The sequence below is a fragment of the Zingiber officinale genome, chromosome 7A, assembly GCF_018446385.1.
Source record: "Zingiber officinale cultivar Zhangliang chromosome 7A, Zo_v1.1, whole genome shotgun sequence".
Classification (NCBI taxonomy): domain Eukaryota; kingdom Viridiplantae; phylum Streptophyta; class Magnoliopsida; order Zingiberales; family Zingiberaceae; genus Zingiber; species Zingiber officinale.
The window spans coordinates 93,020,914-93,041,387 of record NC_055998.1 but is presented as its reverse complement, the minus strand read 5'-3'; the positions used below and the strand labels follow the sequence as shown (position 1 = coordinate 93,041,387).

Sequence of the window (20,474 nt, the reverse complement as noted above, 5' to 3'; positions counted from 1 at the left end):
CTAGGCACGTGTCTCCCCTTCTTAGGATTAATACTTTGGCTCTCCTTAGGTCTATCATTTCTAGGTTTATCATGCATAGATCTCCTAGGATTATAATCTACATTGACCCTATTCCTATCATGATGTCTAAAGTTAAAATTTTACATGGGTAAATAGTAATAATTATTTCTATCATGTACGGAGGAGTTTAAATTTGAATTTGATGGATTGAAAGCGCTAGAGGGGGGAGGGGGGTGAATAGCGCTCGTGACTATTTTTAGTGATTTAAAACTAAGAGTAGAAACGTAGCGGAAAGTAAATGCAAACACAAAAGACGCAAGTGTTTTACTTCGTTCGGAGCCTATCTCGACTCCTACTCGAAGGCCCGCGGTCTTTGACCGCTTTCGGTGGGCAACAACTATAAAATCCTGAATTATTACAAGCTAGAAGCAATTACAGTTAAGTACAAATAAGAAAGTTTTACCAACGAACAAGAAAATGGAAGAGCTTTGGAGTTTCAGTTCGTTGTAGCAGCAGAGCGTTGTTGAAGCGTACGGAGCACACAAGAGCACAGAACTTCTGTTCGGAAAATGATGATTTGAGCTGCACCTCGAGGCCTCTTTTTATAGCTCTGCAAGGTCTGATCCAGATCCCCAATTCTCGGGATCAGGTTTGACCCGAAGCGGATCGGTCGACCAATCCTCATGTTCGGTTGATCGATCAGATGATTTCCACCACATCTGATCCGTCAATCCATCGCTCCGCTTCGATCTGGTCAAACTCTATCCCTGGGTTCGGTCGACCGATCCCAGGGTTCGGTCGATCGATCAGTCTCCTCTGACCCGCACACCTCGGCTTGATCCAGTCGATACCTATCCCAGGTTCGGTCGACCGATCTCGAGGTCCGGTCGACCGATCCCGAGGTCCGGTCGACCGATCCCGAGGTCCGGTCGACCGATCCTGGTCAGTCCTAACCTTGCACAAAATATTAGTTTCTTGCAAAACAGAGTTAGAACACAAAAGATAATATATATAATTAAATTTGACAGTCATCGGACTATCCGGGTCTGACTTCGGGTTTCCGACCGGAAACCCTAGGTCGACCCGACGCCTACTGTTCCCTTTACGGGGAACGCATCCTCACCTACTCCACTCAGAAGATTTTACCTTTTGCCAGTGCGATCCTCCAGATCGACTGGACTTTTGCTCGGTGTTCGATGCCTCCGGACTTTCTTCTGGACGCCCGCTTCCCGACCCGTCCAGTCTTCCAACTGGTTCGCGACACCAGGATTTTTCACCTAGGGTTACCACCCCCTAGGACTTTTGCCTGAAGCTCTCGACCCACCAAGACTTTCCGCATAGGGTTACCACTCCCTATGACCTAGGGTTACCACCCCCTAGGGTTTTTACCTTGCCTAACCACAGTTAGGACTTACCTGAAACACTCAATCAAGCACGTTAGTTCACAACACACCTTAACTTTGAATCCTTTGCCATTATCAAAACTCAGGTTCGATCGTCGGATGCTTCCCGCACCAACAATCTCCCCCTTTTTGATTATGGCAACCCAAATTCAAAGTTAAGTAAAACAACTATATTAACAAATTTTAAGTGAGTAAGCTTAAGTATATAAATTAAAATAAAAGCATAACTTAAGCTAACACTTAAACTTTGTGAAGCTCCCCCTTAATACAGGGCTTCCTTTTACTTTTGAATTTCCTTCTCTCCCCCTTTGCCATATATAAAAAATAAGCTAGTTGAAAGCAAGTTTTAAGTTTTTAGAAAAAGAACAGATTTATTCTTTGCAAGAACAAATGCCTGTGTAACACTTAGCTTATCATAAAACTTTATTGAAAAATTGTTAGTTAAGGGAGAAAGAGTAATTAAATTTTACAAATGACTGTGTAACACTTAGCTTATCATAGAATTTTACTGAAAAATTGTTAGTTAAGAGAGAAAGAGGAATTAAATTTTACAAATGACTGTGTAACACTTAGCTTATCATAGAACAGATTTATTCTTTTTACTTAGCAAAAATTTTGAAAGTCATAAGTTAAATTTTGCAAGTAAAGAAATATGTGTTTAATACCTTTAGCTAAGTATAGAATGCGTTTAAGTTTGAAGGTTGCTATCTGTGCCACTTAGTTAAGCCTTTTGCAAACATTAAATTTTGAAAATGTAGTTTCAGTTTGAAAAGGTACTTAAAAATTGTTTGAAGAAAATAGGAGTAAGACTTTATGAAATTTTAGGATGAAGAGGGAGTAACTAAAAATTTAATTTAGGTTATTTATTCAGTTGGTCCTTAAGTCCAAGCATGAGTCAAGTTAAATAGTTGTTAAATTATTTAAATTGTTTTGATCAGGTATCAGAGCCCTAAAGTATGATTTTTAGATTATCAATATGTTTGACTATACATTCGGACTTGGTAAAATTAACTGAGTAACCAGTATCGCATAATTGGCTTATACTTAATAAATTGAAATTAAAATTTTCAACTAATAATACTTTTCAAATAATAAAATCGGAATTAAGTTCGATATTATCTTTTCCGATTATTTTCAGTTTTCCATCGTTGCCGAATGCAACTGATCCTAGGTTCTTTAGTTTTAGCTTAGTGAACTTCAACCTATCTCCAGTCATATGTCTGGAGCATCCACTGTCCAACATCCCATTGATCCAATTCCTACACATAAAGTAGTTGATGAATCAAAAGACAGTTTGATTGAAGTATTTTTGAAAAATGTTAAGTTTGGAAAATATTTTAAGTTAATTTTTAATTTTGAGAAATATTTAAGTTGATTTTAAAAAATATTTAAGTTGATTTTAAATTTTTTTAAAAAAACATTTAAGTTAATTTTAATTTTGAAAAATATTTAAGTTGATTTTAATTTTGAAAATATTTAAGTTAATTTTGAAAATATTTAAGTTAATTTTAATTTTGAAAATATTTAAGTTAATTTTAATTGAAAAATATTTAAGTTGATTTTAAAAACATTTAAGTTAATTTTAAGTTGAAAAAATATTTAAGTTGATTTTAAAAACATTTAAGTTAATTTTAAGTTGAAAAAATATTTAAGTTGATTTTAATTTTGATTCTTTAGTCATCTCACCCGATCTAAATTTTCAATCAGGGACTCCTATAATTTTTGTGAGATGAATTGAGATTCAATTTTAGGATTATGTTTAACTCTGTGTTAGATTCAGGTTTAGCTTTGGGTTCAATAAGTAAGCATTCTTTGGATAAACTTCTGGGCTATGGTGAGTCACAAGGAACTCATTAAAGTAACCATGCCTTCGAGGTTTTCCAAATAGTCCTACCCATTGAACTTAATACTAAACCTTGGTCTAACTAGTTAGGATCCATTTAAGGGTAGCTTCGGTTAGTTCCACTTGGCCAAATGCACCAGGTCGAAGTCATATCTTCCTAGACATGCGATGTCCAAGCTTCCCTAACGTACTATCATCCAAAAACTTCACGAGTACCGTGGGTCAAGTTAAATCTAGAATATTTTATCTAACTTAAATTACCCTGCCGGGTAGTCTAATCTTGTTTACCCATTTCGGGTAGATTAAGTTTGGTTACCTAGTCGAGTAGTTTAGTTGCGGGTGCCAGCTATTCTGGATCCTCCTTCTATTTTCAATTGAATTTAGAATGTTAAGTTTAATTTCGAATTTTGATTTAATTGAATTTTCTAAATTTAATTTTAATTTTTTAATTTAATTTTAATTTTAATTTTTTTAATTTAATTTAATTTTAATTTTAATTTCGAATTTTTAATTTAATTTTTAATTTCGAATTTTTAATTTAATTTAAATTTTTTATTTTTAATTTTTTAATTTAATTTTTAATTTCGAATTTTTAATTTTAATTTTTATTTCAAATTTTTAATTTAATTTAAATTTTTTATTTTGATTTTTTTAATTAAATTTTGAAATTTGAATTTTAATCGTTTTAGCTCCCCCTGGATCATAGCCTCGATATGGTCTATCGAGGTAATGTATTTGATCCTTGGGAATCCAATATTGTCCGAGTCCAACTTGATTGATCAGGTTGGACTTGAAAACCCATGCTTGGACCATTTTTCTATTTGTTCTTTGTATGAGAGATAAATATGACTTATACTTCTTTTTCGATTTGTATCCTAGTCCAGTTCTATTGTAGATTGCCCTTTGTGTTCCAAGAATCAAGTCAAGATTCTTGGATCCAAGGAAAATCGTTCTAAGGTTGTCTTCAAATCCTTGACTTGACTTTTCAGGTTGGAATTCTCTTCCTCAAGTTTTTGAACTTGAGTTGAGGTTCCAGTCTGAACTGGATCAGTCAAGGATTCGTTATTAGTCATTTCTTTAAGGAGTGTTACCTCCTTTAGAAGCGATTGGATTCGAATTTTGGACTTAGCTACTTTATGCATTAAATAATTAATTAAGCTATATAAACGATTTTTACTTACAGAGGGGTTTGACCCTTCGGAAACGGATGCGGATCCGTGGCTTCTCTCGGACTCGGCTTCCGATTTGTCCTCGCTTCCGGATCCGTTGGTGTAGTCCCGGGCTGTCAACGCGAGAAAATTCATCTGCTCTAGTTCTTCATCGTCGGATTCCTCGGAAGAAGACTCGTCCCATGTTGCCTTCAATGCCTTCTTTCTCTTTGATTTCTTTGGATCCTTCTGGTTCGGGCACTTTGCCTTGATGTGCCCCTTCTGATTGCACCCGTAGCAGGTCACTTCGAATTTGACCTTCGAGCTTGGTTGGCCTTCTTTGGACTGGATGACCTTTTTGACATCCTTTTTGTTGAAGCCCTTCTTTTTGCAGAGTTTCTTTACCAGGTTGACTATCTCGATTGTAAGCTCGTCGTCGTCTTCCAAATCTGGTTCTTCTTCTGACTCAGGTTCGGTTCTGCACTTTAACTTTGATTCGCGCATTCTCCCTGTTCCTGCAACCAAAGCCAACCCTTTCTCGGTCGGGCGTGCATTAGTCTGTTCGTGAAGTTCGAATTCTGCAAAAAGTTCATCTAACTTAATGGTAGATAAGTCCTTAGAAATCTTGTAGGCATCTACCATGGATGCCCACAAGGTGTTCCTCGGAAAGACGTTTAAAGAGTACCTTATGATGTCCCGGTTATCTACCTTCTGTCCAATCGCATGAAGATCGTTGAGCAGATCTTGAATCCGGGCATGGAGTTGGGCAGCTGTCTCACCTTCCTGCAGTTTGATATCAAATAATTTATTGAAGATTAAGTCACTTTGGTGTCGGACGTTCCTTCGTGAAGTTCAATGAGCTTCTCCCACAACTCCTTGGCACTGTTGAAGGGGCCGACGCGGTTGAGTTCTTCTTTTGATAGGCCACACTGGAGGGTGCAGGTTGCCTTGGCATTTGCTTCCACCTTCTTAATCAGAGATGTGTCCCAGTCCTCGTATGGTAGTGATTTGCCGGCGCTATCAGTTGGTAGTTGGAGTCCGGTTTTGACTATCATCCAGACTTCAAAATGAGTCTGGAGATATGCCTTCATCCGACCCTTCCAGTACCCGAAGTCGTCTCCGGTGAATAGCGAGGGGCGGGCTGTACTGTAGCCTTCTTGAAGGGTCATTTTAGTTCAACTATAAAAAAAAATAAACAACAAGGAAATTCCAGGACTTGGTCCTGGCTTAGTAGTGCGGTAAGAAAAAAAAAAACTCGAACTCGGGTGGTGTTGCACCAACCTCGAGCAGAAAACTGATTCGAGAAAAGAATTAGAATATGGCTATAAAGCCAAATTCTAATTGACTCCGAAAAATCTGAAAATACCACGAAAAAATTGTTTTGAATTGTGGTTGCACCGATTCAAAACGACCTCGCTCTGATACCAATTGATGGATCGAAAGCGCTAGAGGGGGGGTGAATAGCGCTCGTGGCTATTTTTAACGATTTAAAACTAAGAGTAGAAACGCAGCGGAAAGTAAATGCAAACACAAAAGATGCAAGTGTTTTACTTCGTTCGGAGCCTATCTCGACTCCTACTCGAAGGCCCGCAGTCCTTGACCGCTTTCGGTGGGCAACAACTATAAATCCGGAATTATTACAAGCTAGAAGCAATTACAGTTAAGTACAAACAAGAAAGTTTTACCAACGAACAAGAAAATGGAAGAGCTTTGGAGTTTCAGTTCATTGTAGCAGCAGAGCGTTGTTGAAGCGTACAGAGCACAGAACTTCTGTTCGGAAAATGATGATTTGAGCTGCACCTCGAGGCCTTTTTTTATAGCTCTGCAAGGTCTGATCCAGATCCCCAAGTCTCGGGATCAGGTTTGACCCGAAGCGGATCGGTCGATCGATCCTCATGTTCGGTCGACCGATCAGATGATCTCCACCGCATCTGATCCGTCGATCCGTCGCTCCGCTTCGATCTGGTCAAACTCTATCCCTGGGTTCGGTTGACCGATCCCAGGGTTCGGTTGACCGATCAGTCTCCTATGACCCGCACAACTCGGCTTGATCCAGTCGATACCTATCCCAGGTTCGGCCGACCGATCCCGAGGTCCGGTCGACCGATCCCTGGTCGAGCCCGGTCCAACTTCTGGAGATCTGATCTAGTAGCTTGGAGGTTCGGTCGACCGATCCCAAGGTTCGGTCGACAGATCCTGGTCAGTCCTAACTCTACACAAAAAAATTAGTTTCCTGCAAAACAGAGTTAGAACACAAAAGATAATATATATAATTAAATTTGACAGTCATCAGACTGTCCGGGTTTGACTTCAGGTTTCCTACCGGAAACCCTAGGTCGACCCGACGCCTACTGTTCCCTCTACGGGGAACGCGTACTCACCTACTCCACTCAGGAGATTTTACCTTTTGCCAGTGCGATCCTCCAGATCGACTGGACTTTTGCTCGGTGTTCGATGCCTCCGGACTTTCTGCTGGACGCCCGCTTCCCGACTCGTCCAGTCTTCCATCTGGTTCGCGACACCAGGATTTTCCACCTAGGGTTACCACCCCCTAGGACTTTTGCCTGAAGCTCTCAACCCACCAAGACTTTCCGCATAGGGTTACCACTCCCTATGACCTAGGGTTACCACCCCCTAGGGTTTTTACCTTGCCTAACCACAGTTAGGACTTACCTAAAACACTCAATCAAACACGTTAGTTCACAACACACCTTAACTTTGAATCCTTTGCCATTATCAAAACTCAGGTTCGATCGTCGGATGCTTCCCGCACCAACAGAATTAACCTTCAAGTTAGAATATACCTCCCTTACCCTTGAAGGTCCTCATTTACTTGAATTTTTCTTCTTCTTCTCCCATTTCTTCAATTGAGCTAGCTTCTTGATCTCCTGCTTCTTAGGGCATTTGATGTTGTAGTGACCATTCTTCCCACACGTGAATCATATGATGTGCAATCTCCTTCCTTGGGTTTCTTCATTTCTACAATCCTTGTTAGTATTTAAATTAACTTGAATGAGTTTAGGAATTACCTTCTTATTATCCAACGGACACCTACTCTTGTAGTGCTCCTTCTTATTGCACTCGAAGCAAGTGATGTGATCCTTTGACTTCACTTTAGTGGGAGATCAAATCCTCTATCCCCGTATCCCCTTGTCGATCGGACCGATTAGATTACATCTCAAGGATGCCTTGCACATCACGAGGATACTGCACACATCTTAAAGATGCAATGATGTCTTAAGATGTAATCTGGTCCGTCCGATCGGCAAGGGACACGGGGACAGAGAAATTTGGGGACAGAAGATTTGATCTGCTTTAGTGGAGATGCTCACTAGGTTGACTTCCAAGACCTTTTCTTCTTCTTCACTTATCTTGGATTCTTCTTCAACCTTTGAGGATGTCTCCTCATCCACACTTGTAGATGCCATTTTTTCATCTTTATCCTCCTTAGTTGTTGAGCATGTGTCAACTTTCGGTTGCTCCTCCTATAGTTCTTGGACCATTAAATCCATCTCCTTGGGTTCTTCTTCTCCTTTTGTAGGCATAAGTTCTTTTCCTAGAACCTTCTTCACTTTGCTCCACAAATCGTGGGCATTCTCATATTCTCCTACATGACTCATAACATCATTAGGTAATATGTCAATTAAAATTGATATTACCTTATCATTTGTCTTTAACCATGATCGTTGCTCTTCGATCCAATATCATGGTCGGAGTCTTTTCCTTTTTTTGTCTCTTGGGACTTCAAATGATTCCTCGATAACTATCATGGTGCCCCACTCAGTCTTAAAGAAGTTCTTCATCTTCACCATCAAAAGGGTGATGCCCCATAGGCTTCCTCCTTTATACTTCGACGGATCCATTAAGTCGGTCATCTTCTTGAAGTTGCTCTTCTCAGTGGTTAGTCCGGTGAAGTGTGACCTTGCCCTGATACTACTTGTTGGTGATCGTATGACCGGCTAGAAGGGGTTGAATAGACGGTACCCCCAAGTTCGCTTTTCAACATATTTATTAGCACAACAAAATACAAACACAGATATGAAAGCTAAAGACAAAAAGAAACAAGAACAAGAAAGCAAACCACTAACACATTTCTTTTAACGTAGTTTGGAGATTAGGGCTCATACTCCACGGTTGTCCGTAAAGTAGACGATCCCTCAATCCTTCAGTGAATTAGCCCCCGGAAAACCTTCGGCTAACTCAAGTCTTCTTGTGGGCGGAGAAACCTCACCACAACTCTTACCAAGACCTCTTGGAACACAATGAGCACTTTGAGACTTTGGTGGCTACTAATTATGTTTTAACTAAGTCTAATTTCGTCAACCAAGGCTTACCACCTCAAGCTCCATTATATAGAGCTTGGGAAAATAGCTAAGCTGACACTAGTCGACTGTTCCTTTGTGGAATTCGATTGTTATAGCTCCAATGACTCGATATCAGTCGACTGGTGATAGGACTAGTTGACTGATCCACTTCAATTGAAAGATCAGAAGCATTCTGTTCTCTCCAGCTCGACTGCCAGTCGACTGGTACATACACCAGTCAACTGGTATGACCCTAAACATAGGATTCTCCTTCCCGAGTACATTTTTCTCAGCACTCGGACTCTCATGACTCACTTGGCTTTTCTTTATAGCCTTGACCTCTTGCCTTCAAGTCTACTACATTTGTATCTCATCCCTCAGATGCATCCAAGTCCGTGGCTCGCCCCAATGTCATCCTTCGTATATGCCTCGAAGTCGCTTTCCTCAACATTTGTCCTTGCTGCCTTATCCACGGTCCCTCGGATATTCCATCCTTTATCGGACTCGAAGCCATCAAGCTGAGTCATACGCGTATCTTGTAAACTTGCACACTCATATACACATATCAAAACCTAACTTAAACTCTTTGCCCAAACATCAAAACACATGGTCACACGAATCATCAAGATTGCTCCAACACAATACAACCCTAATGTAGATTCACCTTTCCTTGCTATACTTATCAATACCACAAAATGGTTAGTAAGACTTTCTGGATTTCAGACCATATCATAATTTTAAAATTCCGAACACTACAGAGCCATCAACGAGTTTTGATTAAAACTTGTCGATGACTTTAGGCATCTCAAAAATATTTTAAATCAAGTCCATTGCACTTTTCACATCTTTCTAAGTGTAATCAATATATTTTGGTTAAAACTCATTGATGACCTTAAAAACCTCTTAATCGTTTGAAAACATGATTATTACACTCTTAAGAGCCTCTTGAATATAATCACATCTTCAAATCTAGATTACACAATATAGATTGAGAGATATGAGTTCTTAAAATTTTTACAATTTGAGAAAATTTGGCACAAGCTCGACTTTTCATATTTATTCATCAATACCATCAAATGGTCATAGGACTTTCCTGATTCAGACTATATTAAAAATTTAAAATTCTAAGGCCATTAACGAATTTAGATTAAAACTCGCCAGTGACTTCAGACATCTCAAAAATATTTCAAACCAAGTCTATTGTACTTTTTACATCTTCCTAATTAATCATGTTCTCGGACATGAATTTATAACTTGCTATGAGTTTTTAAAATTAGTGCGGTTTGAAATTAGACGATGAGTCATAGGTAGACTATTGGTAAAGAAGAGGTATAATTAGAAATACCTACGTATTTAATAAGTATGAAAGTTGAATATATATTTTGGTATTATGAAAATCTAATTAAGCTGTTTATTAAATTACCAAAAAAATTAAATAATACTCTATTATATTTTTTTATTCCCCTCTCTCTCTCTCTCGCCGGCTAGGTCTCAAGATGCAAGGTTTTGGTCCTGGGAAGCTCTTGCTCCCCCAATGTCGTCATTGCGGCGGCGTTTGCAGAAGTTCGGCGCACCAGGACTCCGACATTTGGATGCCATCCGTGTTTGCTTCCTCGCGTTTCAATTCCCTTGGACAGATACGTAATTTTAGAGGGAAGATGAATGGAGACAAAAAGTGGAGATCTTGGATGGTCTTGTGTGTCGGCCCACGGTCGATCCCTATTCAGTAAGGTAAGATTTCAAGTCCATTCAGAAGCTTGCAATTTTAGACTTTGCGTTGATTTTTACTAAACTATGCTTGCAAGACAACTTGTTGGTCAAGATTTTCCACCTCCACCCCACTGTCTAGTGAATCTACCTAGTGAATCTACCTAGCAGATGTAACCGAGTGGTGCGAAAGAGAATATTTGTTATTGAATAGCAAGTGGTGAGAAAACGGCAGTGGTTGCATTTGCTTTTTGATATAATATTGGAGGGTTGCCAAATTGGAGATGTAAAACTCTAAAAATAATCAAACATGGATCAACTAAAGATTGTGATGCGTGTCCATGTTGAAGAGCACTCAGAGTGATTCTTTTTAGGGTTTGGCCTGTTGGCTTCCAAGTCCAACTACTAATTTTGGATTGCTAAAGGAAATCTTGAAGAATCTTGGTGAAATGGAACTATTCTCAATTTAGCCTTATGTGCAAGTTAGCTGAGTTAGAGAAAGAGGGAAACCCAATCAAATGTTTCTTATTAGAGATAGTTAATAAAAGCTGGACTTCGCAGAGTTGCACTGTCAGACACATCCTTTTTGTAACAAATGTTTATGTACGAACATTTGGAAAGAGGGATCTGATTTTGCATAAACTTACCTCAGTGGAAAACCTTTTGAGGCGTGGAAGGAGTTTGGCTGTGGGAGTTGACGTTTTTAGCTCATCAATTTGATTTATTGACCATTGTTCTCTTTATCCATTTCAGTGCCTACAAACCCTAAGGCTCAAGTCCTAGAAATCCAGCATTATTCTCAACCAGTTTCTCAACCCTTGCAAAAGTTTCAGAGAAGAGAGGAGTAAAAAGTACCTGCATAAAAAATTTAGAGATTATAATTTAATCCTATATTGACATAGTGTTTTGGTTTATGATGTAACCAGATGGTGACTGCAAATCAATAGCCTATGATTGTCAAAAAACTTAGGGGGCGTTTGGTACGCGCATTTTCCATTTTCATTTTCTGGAAAACGCGCGTTTTCTGGAAAATGGTGTTTGGTTTGCGTTTTCCGCGCGCGTTTTCTAAAAATTTGGCTATCGTTTTCTAGAAAAACAGAGAATGACAAAAAGTCGTTTTCTGTTTTCTAGAAAACGCGCGTTTTCCAGAAAATGAAAATGAAAACGGTGCAAACCAAACGCACCCTTAGTATCTCAATATATATTTTCTATAAATTTGTAACTTTTTTTGCATTTACTAGTACATGGCTTACTAGATTTTCGTACACAGCTAATGACAAAAGCATCAGTTGCTTATGTTGTATGCAATCCTATGGCACAAGTGTCTATATCATAAATTTTCCCAAGCCAAAAAAGATCTTTTTGCATGAGCATGAGTTTACCCCTTTTTGTGCTTTTTCATGAGTGAGCAATACCACTATCTATGATAGTTTTCCTGTTGAAAATAATTATTCTAAGCCTGATTTATGTCTTCAGAAAGGTTATCTCCCTCTAGTTTTAAGCCTTTCCTTTAGAACCAATCTAATTTTCTGCTCCCACAAAGGAACCTTTTTGTTTGGTCATATACTTTTTTCACTCGTAGAGGCATGCATGCACACAGATACAGACATCAATTAGATGTTTTGAAGAGTTAGATATATGAAGATTATTATATAAAAGCTAATAGAATCATTATTTGGTCGGTGTACCATAAATTCTTCTTTATTGCTTATTATTAAAATTTCTACTTTAAACAGAGTATTTCATCCTGTGCTATGAACATTGTTAAAGCAATTGTTCTCCACCGTGATCCTAGTGATTTTTCTATTGGTGTTAGTTGCTATCTCCACTGAAAAAAAGCATTGCGATAAAAGGAAGCACTATTACACAATGACTGAGAAGATTCAGAGGTCAGTAATATCTCCTGTATTTTCTTTCTGTTCTAGAGTGGTTTTCTAATTCAATTGAGCATGACTTTGCCAGAAGAATTATTTAAATTTATCAACACAACAACAACAACAACAACAATGAAGCCTTTTCCCACTAGGTGGGGTCGGCTGTATTTAAATTTATCAACATTTCTGTAAATTAGTTTGAATAGCACAAAGTCCAAAGCTTTATCACTGATTAGTGACACCAAATGTGCTATAGAAAAGTCAGTTGAATGCTTTTTGGAAAAAGAAAACAATTTCCCTCCTTCACTGAGATGGCACCTACAGGAAGTTTCCTGGTTTTATCTTCCCTTGTCATTCACTTAGTTTGTCATTTGACTCATTTCCACTTCAAAAACATAGACCTTTTCTAAAGCCAATCATTTTGAGATTATTGAGAATGCTCATGACTCCCTTTCCATAGTAAAGAAGAATTTTGTTTATCATGCTAAAAGTAGTCCACCATACTAAGTGCACCTCTAGCTTCTTATCTTTGTTGGAACCTGAGCTCACTTATTTTAAAAAATAAGTTTGACTTCCAGTTTGCAATATTGAAGGCTTGCAGTCTTCAAAATGATCTTCAAAATGGAGTTACACAAACTCTTTTTCTCAGATCATTTTAGTTTTTCTGATTTGTTAAACCATGTGACTTATTTTTGTTTCTTTTTTTACTTGTTATAAAAAATGTGAATGTACAACATTTTCAGAAGGACATAACAAGCCTTATGATCACTGAGGATCTAGAGATGAAGGGTGAATGTCTAACTTGTCATTACAAAATGTTACAGATAAGAAGGTTAGATAAGAAGGTTCGATGTCAGTAAGGGTTAGTTTGTGAAGATCAAGTCTTTAGAAGAAACATGTGACCGAAGAAACTATGTCAAATGTAATTATCTAGCTTAATCTTGTATCTTGATCATTAAAGAACTCATGAGATTAAAAGCTACCTAATAAGGGTTTTTGATACAAAGAAATAAGAACTGATCTGACTGTTGGAATGGCAGACATCTCACAAGCTATTGGCATTTCTTTAATGGAGACAAGTTATTGTTGCATAATAATGGGTTATCTATTTGCCACAAGGTTTTAGAAAGCGTAAGCAACATATACAACCCAACAAATACATTATGAAATATGAGTTATGAATGAATACATATGCAGTATCTATTTTTTAGTATTTAGATGTTATTCTATTGATGTAAATACATAGCAATATGTATAAAGAAATTGAAGTTTACAGAATCCATATGATACATAAGAGTAATTAATCTAAGCAATTAATGGAAAAGAAGGTTTTGCATCCGCAATATTAATTTATCAAGATATTCAACCTATGCAATATTTGTAAAGGATAGGATATCAAATTGATCATGCAAGAGATCCACATAAGATAAACTATGTTTCTTCAATAACATAACAAAATGTATACATATTCAACATTTACCACACCAAACTATATATTATTTATAAAAATATTCACAAGTATTGGTTCTATCTAGGATATAATTCATCTAACAAAATATCTTTGTTATATTAATTTTAAAATTGTACATTCTATTGTGTAAAGAGAATTCTAATAAAGTTCCGGTCATTTTTATGGAGATACGTGAACATCCTTTGGTCACAACAAATGGTATCAGAGTCATGGTCCAGACTAGATGTCATGTGGGTGGCCTTGAACGAAGTTGAGGGTGGGCCCGGGGTAGGTTAGGTTGACCGGATGCTTACAGAAAGGCCCCGAAGAAGGTCAGGTGACCGGATACTCACGGGGAGGCTTGGAGTAAGTCAGGGTGACTGGATGCTTGCGGGAGGCCTGGAGTAGGTCAGGGTGATCGGATACTTGCGGGGAGGTGAGTAGGACAGGATGACCAGATGCTCTCGGGGAGGTCCGAAGTAGGTCAAGATGATCGAATGCTCGTGGGGAGGCCCGGAATAGGTCAAGGTGACCGGATGTGGATGATTGCGGGGAGGCTCAGAGCAGGTCAAGGTGACCGGATGCAGTCGGAAAGGCCCGGATCATGAGAGTAATTGTGGTCCTTCGTTTGAGGGGAGGATTGTTGGGATTTGATCAAAGTCCCATGTTGAAAAGATTTGGTAAAGATCATGAGTTTAAAAGGATGTAGGATATCTCCATTAGTTTGAGGTTTTTTAGGTAGAGCCCAAGGGCAAAGCCATGAGGGCCTAGGCCCAAAGTGGACAATATCATGCCATTGTAGAGATATGTGAACATCCTTCGGTCACAACAATCACAATTCTTACTCTTCATTACTTTCTCTTTAAACTTTTACAGAGACTTGTTCGATGAAATTATCTTTAATTTGACTATTTGTTTCAATTCAAATTAATTTAGACTCATCAATGAAATCACCTACATATATACTTCACTCACTGGCCCATTCAGTTTGAATATTTAGTTGAATCAGAATACAAGGTTGGGGTAGAGGATTACAGCATTTTTGGAGAATATTAGATATGTAATGTAGTACTTTAATATGTACATGTATGTGGCCACATATGGCCGTGTTAGAGAACTTTGAAACAATACACAAAAAGTGTGGCAAAAAGAATCAATCTTCTAACACTTCGAAATAAATAAATTGTTCATTACAAATAGATACAATTACAAACAATATGCCTATTGAATTCACTTAAAATGTCCATATGAATGGTGTGTTTGAGAATGCTTAATCAAAGTGTTTTACACCTTAAAATAGTTTGGGCTAAAATTCCGTGTTTAGTGAAGATATTCTTAAAGTGATTTCCTGTTCAACCAACTTCTCAAAGCTGTTTTTCCAATCTGAGGAAATTGTAATGAAAAGATACTTTCCCAATTGCAAATAAATTAATATATCATTTAGAAAATATTGAAGTAATATTTGAATACTAATATTATGGTCAGTACATATTATTAAAAGCATAAAAATGTTAAAGATATGAAGTACATATTATTTTGTATATATATATATATATAAGTGATTTCTAAATACATTTTCATGAGAACAGTATATGTGATAATTGGAGCAAAAGATGATATCGCTCACCTTGAGCAACCCAGTATCGCTGGCCCATGACAAGATACATGCAGGTAAATCACGGGGGACATTTTTCCCTAGCGCAGAATAGTATCTGTGATAATGAACATTAAATTGCTTGCACACAATTATTCTATCTATGTATGTTGAATGCACTTTCAAAATGCAAAAGTACCAAACATACTCTAAGATGACATTTAAATATCGTATATATAAAATGAGTTATTCTATGTCACAGTGAATAAAAAATTACTTTGTTTAGGAAAGTTACAAAAGTCACTACCTATTTCCATATTCTTTTACTAGATTCTTTACCTGAAATTAAGATGAGTGGTCTGTGCTTAAAGATAGTGGTTTATTTAAAATCAATGGTCAAGTTCATTTTTTATCTGAATGGTTCTGCACTGGTTGAAGCTTGACATTTAGCAGCATATCATGCGATTCCGTCGCTCTTTTAAAATTGAAAATATTAAATAGGTTATTTTTAATGTCAAAAGTTGGCAGTGATGCACTTTACAACAAAACTCTAATTGACTTTTATGATAATTCATTTCTTTATAATTACACTAATATGTATAATGATCTTATAGCATCATAGCCATTTGATTAGAGAGTGAATTTTGGGACAGTTAATGCGAATGAAAGATGGACCAAGTAGTTTATATTAATCATTTATTCATCTCGCAAATCCCAATTGAGTTCTTATTAATATTTTTTGTGATTTATAATTCCTGACCAAGTGATTTCATGTAGGTCAATTAAACAATAATTTTGGCTTCAGCCTTAATAATGCTAAGTTTTATTGGTGGATGCAATGCTTAAACAAATGGCAAAGCCTAGTGGTGTGAGTATTTTGAATTTAAGAAACTTGGATGATTTGTTCCATCTTGCTGAGGAATTCAAATAGAATTATTTTTAGCAAGAATGATTCTTGGAGGATGCCCACAATCACTGTACTAAGACCCATTAGTAAACATTTCATGCAATTATAAACTTATCCTACTGTCATGCATGCGATTCTCATAGGTCTTTGTGCATCAGAGTAAAACTTGTGCTTTTGTTTTTGCTTTTTCTAACCTTCCTATGCTTGTAGATTCATTCTTTGTGCATGCAAGCTTGCAACTAGGTTTTTTTTAACTTCATCATTATTGATTGCAGAAATAATGCTGTCTAGCATTCAGCATTTGAGCAGTTATGGTTAACGACAGTATGTGGTGTTGCATTTTATTCTCTTTCACCGCTAGTTATTTATTAAGACTAGATTGTCATTTAATACAAATCTAGGCTAGCCAAAAACTAGAGTTTTTATATGGTACTGTTAGGTGTGTTTTCAGTGTTGTTTCAAGCTTTTCATCTTTAGGAGAAATGTCAGTCTTATTCTCTTGATATTTGGGAGAAATTACCATTCACCGACTATTAGATATTTCTTATTGCTGATTAACATTTTGGTTATTTCCATTTTTCAGTTCTCCCTCGAGATCCCATCCTCTTTTATATGGAACATCCGTTTTCACAGGAAGATGCATTTTGATTGCATGTCAACCCTGCCCATGCTCAAATCCTATTTCATATATTTAGCTTCTTTTTTGAGAGGGATAACCTTCCATTCATAATTTCCTGCGAGTATTTAATGGGGAGTAGGTTTGGAACTTGGAACTACACACTTTTTCTACATTGTGGAGTGTTGCCCCAACATAACAATATTCATAGGTTTGTCTGGCTCATCCAATGGAGAGACAGCACTCAATGTTTCTCATAGTATATATAGCCCATCTTGGTTGAGCTTCTGTGTGTTTTCCTGTGTCTGCAACCTCCATCTAAGGAGATATCTCCCCTTGGCACTTCTAATAGATTTTTTCTTTCAGCTTCTTAGTGTCCACTTTGAGCTCTTGCTGGACGAAAACAAAGGCAAAGAAATTAAGAAACCATCTTCTTCGACTCATTTTCAACCTTCTCATTATATTAGTCTTCTGCAGTGAGGATCCATTCCATTGAACTCCTATGAGGATATGGAATGGCTCATATGGAAGTGAACTCCTTGACCCATTGATTCACCTTGCCAACGAGGTTGGCATTGAAGAACGCATTGACCAGGCTATCAATGTCAATTTATCGGTCAATGAGGCTAATCAATGGATCGCTGTTCCAGGGCCTGTCATCGTCGGTGCTGGGCCATCGGGGCTTGCTGTCGCTGCATGTCTCATGGAGAAGGGCATCCCGAGTGTGATCCTAGAGCGATCTCACTTCATTGCCTCACTTTGGCAGCTGAAGACCTATGACCGCCTCCACCTCCACATCCCGAAGCACTTCTGCCAGCTCCCTCTCATGCCATTCCCTGAAAGCTTTCCTACATACCCCAGTAGAGCACAGTTTGTGAGATATCTTGAGGCTTATGCAAGACGGTTCAACATCAGGCCTGTGTTCAACTCCACAGTTGTGAGTGCAGAGTTTGACCCGAGAAGTGAGCTGTGGAGAGTGCACACTGTGGGAAGTGATGGAAGCCTGACCAAGTATGTGAGCCGGTGGCTCGTTGGAGCAACTGGAGTCAATGCTGAAGAATCGGTGCCAGGGATTGGTGGCATGGATGAATTTAAAGGCCCCGTGATCCATACAAGTTCGTATAAGTGTGGCGAAATCTTTCAGGGACAACGGGTGCTTGTTATTGGTTGTGGAAACTCTGGTATGGAGGTTTGCTTGGACCTTTGCAACCATAATGCACGTCCATCAATGGTCGTAAGAGAAGGGGTATTTTTGTTTGTCATTTCATTCATCTACCTTCTCAGCATATAATAAATCTATTCATAAATATCAATTCTTCGTATCTAAGAAGGAACTATTAGATTACAAATATAATTCATGGAAATTCAATTTCATGTTTCAGATTACATTCATTTTTAAATATAGAATTCCCATGCATTTTTCCTTCTATTTAATTCAAAATGTAGGATACCTTTGGAGCATGCAAATACCAATTTATGAAGCTCTCTTTTTCTTAAGTGTGCTACAAGCGTACCAATTGATGTTCTATTACTCGGTCTGGTATTTTGCACTCTCTCTTTTGAATTTTTCATTCCTTGCCAGAATTCCCATGCATTTTTCCTTCTATTTAATTCAAAATGTAGGGTACCTTTGGAGCATGCAAATACCAATTTATGAAGCTCTCTTTTTCTTAAGTGTGCTACAAGCGTACCAATTGTTGTTCTATTACTCGGTCTGGTATTTTGCACTCTCTTTTGAATTTTTCACTCCTTGCCGAGACAGTGCTTACAGCAGTGCCATCAGTAAATTATATATAGTGATGTTTTCATTCGAATAGATTGAGGAAAGAATACTCATGTCTTCACACCAATCATGTTGAATAAATGATGTGAAGTGATGTATCTTAGATTTTAATTTGACTGTGACGATCAATTGCAGGTGCATGTCTTGCCCAGGGAAATACTAGGCTGGTCCACCTTTGGTCTTTCCTCTTGGCTCCTGAAGTTCCTACCGGTTCGGGTGGCAGATCGCTTTCTTTTGTGTATCTCCAGGTTAATGCTAGGCAACACTGAGCTGCACGGCCTCAAGCGACCCAAGCTGGGACCTCTTGAGCTTAAGTCCCTCTCTGGCAAGACGCCGGTCCTGGACGTTGGCGCGCTAGCTAGGATTAAATCCGGTGATATCCAGGTTTATGTTCACTTCAATTGAATGCATTTAAATCAGTCAAGTTGCCGGTCTAATGGCTAATAAGCACTATAAACCTCAGCTGTGTTCATTAGTAGTATTTGATGTAAATTGCAGATTTTCCCTGCTGTGAAACGACTGACGGCACATGGAGCAGAGTTCGTGGATGGAAGACTGGAGTCCTTCGACACCATCATTCTTGCCACGGGCTACCGAAGCAACCTGCACACTTGGTTAAAGGTGATAAATATCACACATAAATGAATCAATAAGAACTCCATGAACTTGTTTGCAATTTCTTTCTGTTGCATTTGCAGGGAGGAAGAGAGCTGAGCAAAGGTTGGAAGTGGGAGAGGGGGCTTTACAGTGCTGGATTCTCGATGCAGGGCTTGATGGGGGCTTCCGTCGATGCGCAAAAGATCGCTGATGATATTGGGCGATGCTGGGTCCATGGATTTTCGGTGCTTTAGGCACCAGTGCAGCTCCATCTCCTGTTTTGTACTTGTAATAATGTTGAAGTTGTTCTATGGATGATGAGATATCTATATTAATGTTGTAATTTACACGTGCAGCAGATGATGCCATCTTTATGATAATATTAAGAATGAAAAGTTTTGTGATATGGAATATTTTTTTTTTCGTGCTTTATGATCGATCTCTTCCATTCGGATAACCCCTTGTTGGATTTTGGTCACTAAGGGCCTGTTTACTTGGAAAGGAAGCAGTGAAGATACGATACTGAGGAAAAAGAAAGAAACAAAGAAACTTTCTTTTCTAAATTTCCTTCCCAAAAGTGAGAAAAAAGAGACTTTTCTTCTCATGAATTTACCTATGAACACAAAAGTAACTAGCTCGCAATTGGGCCAGTTTCTCAGTTGGGAAATGGAAATGCTGTTGAGCATGTGGCTTCTGCTGACTAGTCCACTCAAGTAAACTAAAGAAAATATTGTTTTTTTTTTATAATTCAAGTTTCCAAAGTTCGTTGATTAATCTTTGAGATAGATGGTTTTTTCTTGGTTTACCTATCAAATAAATTTAAAGTACATCTTATGCTAGTTTAGAGATTGACTTCTAAAATATTCTATTCGGATTCGAACCCAAATGATATGATCCAATAGAGATATTCTCATTTAGTGAGTCTTTCAATATAATCAAATAGATTGATCTAATGACATTATATTTTAGAAGTCCAAACTATGTGATCCAATATCTATTTGTTGCAACTCAATATTCTCTTCCTCTTCCTCTGGCTTTGATTTATATTTTTTATAATTTTGAATCAAAAAATGTCACTCTAGATTATTATCAAATTGATTGTAATTTTTTTTGTCACGAGGATCCAATAATAGGCAATGAACTTGACCAAAATATCCTCTTATTTGTTCTCATAATATTTTACTACGCCACCATACTATGGGGCAAAAACAAAAACAAAAATATAAAATTTTATTAACACATTTTCAC

The 20,474-nt window shown here is 37.8% G+C and overlaps 1 protein-coding gene across 4 annotated transcripts; it reads left to right on the top strand.

Annotated features, from left to right (window-relative positions):
* Window positions 1–10,178: 10,178 nt before the first annotated feature.
* LOC122001798 (indole-3-pyruvate monooxygenase YUCCA6-like) lies at window positions 10,179–19,637 on the top strand. 4 transcript variants are annotated; one of them, XM_042556731.1, is made up of 6 exons: window positions 10,179–10,429; window positions 12,222–12,294; window positions 17,497–18,092; window positions 18,765–19,013; window positions 19,128–19,250; window positions 19,328–19,637. In XM_042556731.1, exons 3-6 carry the CDS (start codon window positions 17,550–17,552, stop codon window positions 19,478–19,480), a joined length of 1,068 nt encoding a protein of 355 aa, XP_042412665.1. In that variant the 5' UTR covers window positions 10,179–10,429; window positions 12,222–12,294; window positions 17,497–17,549; the 3' UTR covers window positions 19,481–19,637. The 4 variants fall into 4 exon arrangements, with proteins under 4 accessions (XP_042412665.1, XP_042412663.1, XP_042412664.1 ...); XM_042556729.1 differs by having other exon boundaries at window positions 17,213–18,092; XM_042556730.1 differs by having other exon boundaries at window positions 12,142–12,294.
* The last annotated feature ends 837 nt before the right edge of the window (window positions 19,638–20,474 follow it).